We start from the raw sequence: 9,439 nt of genomic DNA, 5'->3' as shown, positions 1-9,439 counted from the left end.
TGTGCATACACGGTATGTTTGAATACTGATGTAACATTTTCCTTGCATGTACTTAGTGGCTTTTGAGGTAGAGCTTCCTAAACACTCAAACCTTCAGGCAGAGCATCCGTAAATGTCCCCAGGAGCTTGGCTCCAAAAATGTTTTTCATCATAATAACTCTTATGAAAACGTTGTTTGGTGTTAGATAAGCACCTTTGGAAATTATATCCACAATTGATATAGCAATTCATCAAATGTCCAACATCAACTTTTAATTGGTACAACATGAAGTGGTTATATAATAGAATATTTGTCATGCATTTGATCTGAATTATTGCAAATAATAATTACAAAGTTACAGAAACTGATATGGAAAACTTTCCCACTGTCCACAAAAATGAGAGATGCTTGTGAGTGAATTGTTTCTGTTCTTTTTTCCCCCAATGTAATTGGTGTAGAATTCCTCTTTCTCCACAGCAGTTAACCAGGGTGCTGGATGGGAAAACATCCTGATGTTTGTGGGTTTGATTTAGGGTTTGGGATAGGCATGTCTCATGCCCAAATACAGCCTCTTCCAAGACCCATTTGAAATTCAGATAAGTCAATGTGTCATTTTGCATTAAAATAATAGCATATCTATCTAATAGGCTATTTTATCTGTCAGGAATAGAACATTAGATATAACACAGAATGAAAAAAACTATGTTGTATAACTCTGGGTATATTGTGAACCAAATATCACAGATGTGTCTTAAATTTTAATGATGCGACATAAATGACAAAAGTTTAGGTGATAAATAATGCTGCGAGACACTGAAGAGATTTATAAAGGCCTTGAAATTCTCTGAGGGATACTATCAAACTTTACACCGAAGAGGAAACTGAGGTCACCAGGACACTGAGGGGGGAAGTCTAAATGTTTATTTGCTTTGAATTGACTCCATAGTACCTTGTGGGTTAAAGGAAAAAGGTTTTAATCCGTTAGCATCCTGCATAGAAGTTTCTGATTTAGGTCAGTGTATAAGACCTTCAAATGCAATAAATGTATTATAAATAATAATATAAATGTTTAATTGTGTATAAATTACTCTTGAAAATTTCCACTAAAGAAAACACTTATAGAATTAGGTGGGAACCCACTTAATAATTCACCCAAAAATGAAAATTTTCTCACCCTCAGGTCTTCCAGTTGGTAGATGAGCTTGTTTCGGAGCAGATTTGGACAAGTTTTAGCATTATACATGCTCACCAATGAATCTTCTCTGCAGTGAATGGGTGCGTCAGAATAATAGACCAAACAAAAGATAAAAACATCCACTGGAGAAGGCAGTATTATGGATACTATTATGGACAGTATTAACGTTTTCTTTTCTTTTTTCTTGATGTATTTCTTACAAACATCAGTTTACAAACAGCTTTTTGCTGTTAATTGATGGACTGGAGATGTGTGGATTACTGTCATGTTTTTTCTTCTGATAGCACCCATTCACTGCAGAGGATCCATTACCTAATGCTAAATTTATGAAAATCTGTTCCGATGAGGAAACAAACATCTACATCTACATCTTTGATGGCCTGAGGGTGAGTACATTTTCAGCTCGTTTTCATTTTGTTTGAACTATTCATTTAATGTCATGTAATACTTGTTAATAATTACTGAAAATGGTTTTATTAAAGTCAAAAATATTATTTGATATCACTGGATCAGTTTATAAAAACAAATGTATTGGTTTTCATAAACTCCAAACAATACAGTATGTTTTTTTTTATTCTTATAACATCTTAATAATGAAATAATAATAATAATAAAACCAAGAAACATGTCATATTAGAATATAATATTCATATTAAAACCTTAATAATAAAACCAGCTGTAGAAGTAGGCTACATATTGTAAAAGAAATTGAATTCTTAGAGATCCACTTTTCTACCTTAAAACCTAACAAAATGCCTTAGTGCCACATTATAACTAACATTTCCAGAAGGAAAAGTTCACTGCAAAACACGATCATTGCTATTTAAATGTGAGGGCTGTTAAATGCCAGAATTGACTATTCTACAGTTTTATAAACTTTAGGTGTGCCAAAAACCATATGCTTGGATTTCAAAAGAGGCCAACCTTATTGTCTTCCAGCCAGGGGCGCTGCACAAGATCCCGGGCCCTATGCATAGGCAGTTCTAATGCCCCCAACAACCCCGCCCCCCCACCCTTGAAAATATATATTCCAGACTTTTCAAGGGCCCTCTCTTCCTTTGGGGCCCTGGTAATCAGTACTGGTTTTACCCCCAGTCCGATGCCCCTGCTTCCAGCTATGAAGGTACAATAATAAATAAGGGACAAGGTACATCAACATGAGCGAATTCCTCAACGTTAAGGAAGTTAGCGTCTAAAATTCCTGAAGTGGAATAAGACAGTGGATTGTAAGTAACGGTATGTTTTAGGATCTATACACAAAAGATGGAACTATAAAGGGACGTGTCCAAACTCCTAAATGTGCTGCTTTTTTACTATCATGCTGACATGACTTGTCATGTTTCAATCGCTCCTCTCAAACTACGCTCGTTCACGTGAGCGCGCGCTCACCAGTGGGTGGGGTCAGCACGCGCTATAAATATACATCTTGTCTGACCGTTAAAAAAATAATTTAAACTCATTTTCCTTTACCCCAGAGCAAGAAGATGATGCTCACAATTTTTTTGTGGACTAAAGTGGAATTATTTTGGAAGACAGAAATTTAGAAATTTGGATACCGCGTCTGACAACTTCACATATAATTATTGGTCACGCGCTCATTAAGGACTCTGGTAAAATGGCAAAACTGTTTCCTGATGCTCTTTTGTTAATTGTGAGTTTGTTAAACATTTTCACCGTGGGTAAGTGCTCAAAATAGACTGAACCGCAGTTTTCTTGTGAGTTTTGTGAAGTGGGTTTATATGAGCAATTAATTGTTTGTTATTTGTCCAGGTGTAAGTAATATTTAGCCTGCGTATTTTATTGTTATTCAGTTTTTATGACTTTCATTAGCGAGTGTTATGTAGCTAGCTGGTAGCCTAATGAAATCTCTGTAAAGAACACGAGCAGGTCATAAGACATAATAAATAACGGCTTTAATTTTTATTTAATTTAAGGTTACCTTTTGTACTGTAACATTATTGTCCTGAAACATTTTCTTTAAAATTCTAATAGTCTTCAATACTATAATAATGGTAACACTTGAAATCAGGTTAAAATTACAATCTTAGACCATGTTAATTTCAATATTTACTAATAAATTATTCAAATCCAAAGCTTTATCTGTTGTTATTATTATTTAATGAACCAGAGCTAAACTGAACTAAAAAAAAATATATATATATATTACATTTTAAGGTAAATATTTTTTTCTTTTTCTTTTTTCACTACATTTGTACTTTTCAATTCCAGTGTAATTGAAGTGTGCTTTGACATTAGTTATGCCCTTTTATAATAATGGATTATTGCTCAAATTAAAGGTGCATCAGTATCCCGGACAGGAGACCTGCACTCATCTCCAGTCTTCTCTGATGATCCGAACAGTGTTTTGCATCAGCACACAAAAGCAGAGCTCATTTCAGCATCACACTCCCGCACAAGATCCAAGCGCTGCACTTGCTACTCTTTTAAGGACAGGGAATGTGTTTATTACTGTCACTTGGGCATCATCTGGATCAACACCCCACAGTGAGTACATCCATTATTCCCAAGATCTCCTGCAACTGATGCTTGATTTGTCTACTGAAGAGACACTAAAGTGAGGAGCATTTCACTAAATCTTATAAATGAATGAAACTTTGATAATCAATTCCCATTTTATTTTGCTTAATAGTTTGTTTCAAACAAATGCGAATTGAAAATAAAAGTAAAATGTATGCTAAAATGTCTATAATAATGACAATAATAATAATAATTTTCACAATTTTAATATATTTACCAACCATAAACCAAGTGTTAATTGGTAAAAGGTAGCAGAAACACACATTGACTCCTCTGAATGTGGTATTGTTGGTTAGGTCTCAAGAGGGGTGAACTAAATGTACCCCTGGGAAGGTAATGCATTCCATGCAGGAGATCAGGCCAAGGATTCTCAGTCATGCTGAAGAATCTATTTGGAATTTATTGTTCTTGAGTTTTTGTACAGGCCTGAAGCTTGATGGATGATCAACACAGTGACCTTTATATTCAGGACAGAAGCACTGAGAGGCACTTAAATGTTATTGGATATGGTTGTTCTGTCTATTTTTCTTTCTCATTCTGCTAGACCAATATTGTTTTATATTAAAGAGTTGTTGTAGTTTAGCTTGGATTATTAAGAGGGAATAAGGACAAAGCATGAATAAAGTACCACCGTTAAACTTAAATATTTCATTATTAAGTTCCTAAAACATAAGTTTTGCTTTAAAAATATAATGCCACATATTTTAATATTAATATTTAGAACATTTACATAAATTATAGTAATTAGTAAATTAAATTAATTAAATTAATACTGTTCATACTGATATTTTAATTAACATATTTTATAAATATTTTCATCTAGAAAGCTTTTGTAGCTTTATAAGTGTTTTCAATGTCACTTTTTATCAATTTAATGCATCCTCGCTGAATAAAAGTATTAATTTATTTAAATAATTTCCACAAAAAAAAAACAAGAAAAGAAAAAAAGACTGGACCCAAACTGAAAGTTAGTGTATAAGTTATAAACGCTTTCTATTTCAGAGGTAAATGCTATTCTTTTGAACTTTCTATTTGGTATCCTGAAGAAAAACAAACTGAACACAACTGAATACTTCTATATCTATAGTGTCATTGACTTAATAGTGTCTGCTCTTTATATTGTACATAGAGGTCCAACTTAAGTTTCTGCAGCACTTATCTTAAGTGTATTTTGATGTGACTGTGTTTCCATGGTGACGGTTACTGTCCATGGTGCTGATGCAATAGAAGCAGAGGATTCTCAAAAATTAGAGTTTTTTTCACAGCCAGCTCAAACAGTATATGTACAATAAAAAATAAAGTTTGGCTCGCTAGAGTAACAAAAAGGATTGAAATTAGGTCATCCCCAACACACATTAATACTCTCTATTCAGTTTCATTCCATAGCCAGCAAACACATGACTAAAGGATATTTCTGAACATATTTCATTTAAATATATAGATACATTCAGTAGTACAAATATGACAACATGCAGCCATGAATGAGTTATTGCTATTTAGCTAAATACATGAGAGATCGCCACAGGACGTTTAGTAGAGTGATTCAGATTGACGCTGAGCTATTTAAACTATGACTTACAATGTGTTGTGGCACATCACTCACCATTGATATTGACAGCTCAGACCCCTGGCTCCACACTGAAACCAAATGGTCAACCTGAGAGCAAACACTTGTGATGTGAGATGAGAGGCATGCGTTCAGAAAGAGAGTACTGAAGAGAGTGGCTGGAGATCAGAGAGAAGCTCATATAAAGTGCATGGAAGCTTTCCCAGATGAGACTGCAGAAAGATTTTTGGCCCTTGTTCCAACCCATCACCAGAGGCAGCCTCTTATGGTTTATCTCCAAGTGTCAATGCAATTCCAGCTTTGTTTTAAATATAACAGGTTGCTTTCCTTTAAAGTTTCTTTTAGTGCTTGTAAAATAATTTAAAAAATATCATACTTTATCAAGTTTTGGGTGTTAAAAAAAAAAATTCCACCTGTATGACTTTCTTTCTTCTGTGGAACCGAAAAGAAAATATTTTGAGAAATGTCTCACTGTTTTGTTTTGTTTTGTTTTTCTTCTTTGTTCATATAAAGGAATTCTACCAACATTCTTCAAAATATTGTCTTTAGTGTTCAGCAGCAGGGAGAAAGTCATACAGGTTTGGAATGAAATAAGAGTAAGCAAATAATGACAGAATTTACATTTTTGTAAGCTAGTTAAAGTACACTAGCTTTCAAAAGTAAATAAATAAATAATTTTATTAAGCAAGGATGCGTTAACTTGATCAAAAGTGACAAAGTCATTTAGAATTTTATAAAATATTATGTTCCATAAAAGTATTGCTCTTTTGAACTTTATTCATCAGAGAATCCTGAAAGTATTACAGCTTCTACAGAAATTTTAAGCAGCACTGTTTTCAACATAAAAAAAAATAAATATATTAAATATTCTAATATGACGTTTCTTGAGCAGCATTCAGCATGTTAGAATGATTTCTGAAGGATGTGACACTGAAGACTGGAATAATGATGCTGAATAAATTACATTACTGTCGAATACACTTATTTTAAATTGTAATAACATTTCACAATATTATTGTTTTTCTTTTGATCAAAGAAATGGTGAACAAAAGAGACTTTTGAAAAACATGAAAAAATCTCACCACCCCCAAACTTTTGAACGGTAATGTTTCTCCTGAAACCAGTTTGATCGAAGCACTGCTTGTGTTTTTGCTAGTTATCGCAGTCTGTGTTTGAAATCCATTGAAATATTTTTGTGCAATTACTGAGTCATAACAGATTGTTATATCTGACTGGACAGTGTTCATCTGTTTCTTATGTCGGGGTGAGTTCAGCCCATCATGTGCCATATGTGGTGTGATTTAAATTTTAATAATCTGTTTGGCGTGATTGTGAAACTCTGACTCATCTTTTATGGATTTGTTCTCTGTGATGCTTAAACACGATCAAAACTACATTTCACCACGATTTACCAGCCCCCCTATTGTCTCAAAAGCAATTCCATGCCCTCTTCAGCTTCACTCCAACCAAATGAGATGATTCTGAATATCTGTGCACAGGAGAAAAGGGAATATATTATTTATAGTCAAACTCAAGTTGTCATGGCAGCACATTTTGTTATTAAACAGCAAAATGTTCTTTTTAAGATAGTTTACACACAACAGCACATTCCTTGTGTAACATACTAAACAGAAAGGCCACATACAGAACACTTTGGAAAGTATTAGGAATGAAACCACATTTAATAAATCCCTTAATTTATTCCAGAGTCAGTCTTGGATTTGTCATGGTTGGCCTAGTGATTTCCAAAGCAACATTTTGAACTCTACTGACAGTGAAACATAGATGGGAACATGTTTATCAGATTTATTAGCTATATTTGACCAATTATTAATTATTATTCTTTCATTTTGTCATTTCATAACCAAACGGGCAAAGAAACATTTCAGTTTCATTTCTCTTTTGATGAAAAAGGTTCTGAAAAGGAACAGTTCACCCACAAATGAGTTTTCTGTTACGCTTATTCATCCTCATGTCATTCCAAACCCATAAGAAAACACAAATTAAAATATTTTTGTTGAAACTGAAAATTTAACTAAAAGTCAAGGTAATCAAAACTTTGAAAGAACCAAAAAGTTGTAAGTTTTAAGGCATTGTAAAATTGTAGTTTAAAGGCATTGTAAAATTAATCCTTGTCTTGTGAACAGATCCAATTATTTTCAACACATTCTCCCTCCCAATTCGTCACATATTGACCATTTAGAGTCACTTTTTGATGCACAAGGTACCCCTTTAGCATAATCTTTCGACATGGAGGGTCCTCCATTGCTTTAAATAAGAAACCCTTGGTATCAGTATGCTGATTTAAAAGGCACTGAGAATTTTATCATCATGATTAAATTCTATATTGGGTTTAATATTGCCATTATTGCATATATGTTGGGGTGTGATTTTTCAATGTAAACAGTCACAACAGTTTTATTTGCATTACACTATTTACACAGTGCCAGCCTTGCTTGTGAAATGTCATTGGCTCTTGCGTGTCTCGTGACCGATTGCATCATTCTAAAGAGTACGCGAGTATCTTTTTGAATGAGATGTGGGCGCTTTAACAGAATTGGGTAGGTTGGAGTTGGGTGCTCCAATGAAAGTATAAATTCATATAAAATTATTTATATTTTTTACAAATCATGCAAAGCATTTAATTAAGACAAAGAACTGAAAACAGTGGAGGACAGTGCACGCTAAAAGGATACCCCGGTTCATATGGCTTTGTTCATATGAAATTCTTTTATGATGCCTTTGTTACCTCTTTTGGAAGTTTTAGTTACCTGGACTTTCAATAGAGGGACAGAAACCTCTCAGGTTTCATTAGAAATAACTTGTGTTTCCAGGCTTAGCCAAAATCTTATAGGTTTGGAATGACATGATAGTATGTACATAATGACAGAATTTTTGGGTGAAAATCTATCCCTTTAAAAAAATCCTGATGTTTTTAAACTAAAACATAAGAGTCTGTCTGTTCTGTCTGCAGGCGCACAGTTCCGTATGGCATGTCAAGTTACCGCAGCCCTCAGCGACTGAGACGCTCCAGTGGGACAGTGAGGATGGTACTTCATCGCTGCACATGTGCAGACCACAGTGATGCCCAGTGCTACAACTTCTGTGATGGAAGGTACAAAACTAATTCATAAGCAAAATCATCTGGATTTTCTTTTGCATGTGTTTATTTATTCATAAGAAAATATAATAGTATTTTTTTTTTTCGTGTATTGATGCATTCTGAAATAAAAAAAACTATAGCTTGTTCTGAATTTCTATTATTAGGTGTGATGATATTTTATGGTTCTGTTTTGAATTACAAAGAACACAGAATGTGCCGGACAGAAGATCGATAGGACATTCACCTGGGTAAAAATACGTCACACGTTGGGCCTATGAGAACAGATCAGCATTAAACTGGGCACCCAACTAGGTACAGCTTTTGGATTTTTACAGATTTGGAGCGAAACCTTCCCCACATTCCTCACCGTGTTATATTTCCTGGAACGACCTTGACTCATCTGGTCCACGGTAACAAGTGAATTCTTTAGAAAACTCTTTGCAGATTTCATGTCTAATACAAATATTCAGTGGACGTCTTTGAATTTGGGAGTCTTGCGGTATTGGAAATAGACCTGTAAAATAGATTCGGCATTATCTCCACTTTGTGGGCTGATTTTCAGAGCACACAGAGGGATTACTGGGTGAAGACGCAGATGAAGTCAGTCTTGAATTTACATGTACCGAGGCTCCTTCACTTCGGCTGATAGCAGGAAATTAAACGTTAAACATTGTTATTGTGGATGAACTGTTAAGATCTCTTAAGACTCCTGAGAGAAAGATTGCCAGATTAACTGCTGCAATTTTCAACCTCCTGAAATTATCCTCTACATTTTTGCTCACTCCAGCAATATGTATCCCCTCTCCACAACAAGATATGACATTTTATATTCCTAAGATGGCTTTGAGTTCAAATGTTATTATTCATGCATAAAATAATGGATCTAGTGAGACCAATATACTGAAAGCGGAATATTAAACTAAATGGTCTATCACTCTGATCTTAATATATATATATATATATATATATATAAACAATGACTTGAGAGCTTGACCTCCTGCAGAAGTTTGACCGCCTTTGGATGCAATACTAATTTCTTTGTAGTCTCACTATTTA

The 9,439-nt window shown here is 34.2% G+C and overlaps 1 protein-coding gene across 1 annotated transcript; it reads left to right on the top strand.

Moving 5' to 3' along the window:
- The first annotated feature begins 2,642 nt into the window (after positions 1 to 2,642).
- Positions 2,643 to 8,826, top strand: LOC132117688 (endothelin-3-like). The gene is made up of 4 exons (XM_059527001.1): positions 2,643 to 2,854; positions 3,473 to 3,680; positions 8,255 to 8,395; positions 8,587 to 8,826. Exons 1-4 carry the CDS (start codon positions 2,791 to 2,793, stop codon positions 8,633 to 8,635), a joined length of 462 nt encoding a protein of 153 aa, XP_059382984.1. The 5' UTR covers positions 2,643 to 2,790; the 3' UTR covers positions 8,636 to 8,826.
- Positions 8,827 to 9,439: the final 613 nt, after the last annotated feature.

This window comes from Carassius carassius, chromosome 37 (genome assembly GCF_963082965.1).
Source record: "Carassius carassius chromosome 37, fCarCar2.1, whole genome shotgun sequence".
Taxonomy (NCBI): Eukaryota; Metazoa; Chordata; class Actinopteri; order Cypriniformes; family Cyprinidae; genus Carassius; species Carassius carassius.
Note: the sequence above shows the minus strand (reverse complement) of the source record. Positions and strands in the feature narration are given on the sequence as shown.

Bases quoted from the DNA above. Each gene is read 5' to 3' on its own strand.
- LOC132117688 (XM_059527001.1), top strand. From the start codon at position 2,791: ATGGCAAAACTGTTTCCTGATGCTCTTTTGTTAATTGTGAGTTTGTTA. The intron at 3,681-8,254 runs GTGAGTACATCC...TTCTGTCTGCAG, and splicing joins ATCTGGATCAACACCCCACA to GCGCACAGTTCCGTATGGCA. The intron at 8,396-8,586 runs GTACAAAACTAA...TGAATTACAAAG, and splicing joins TACAACTTCTGTGATGGAAG to AACACAGAATGTGCCGGACA.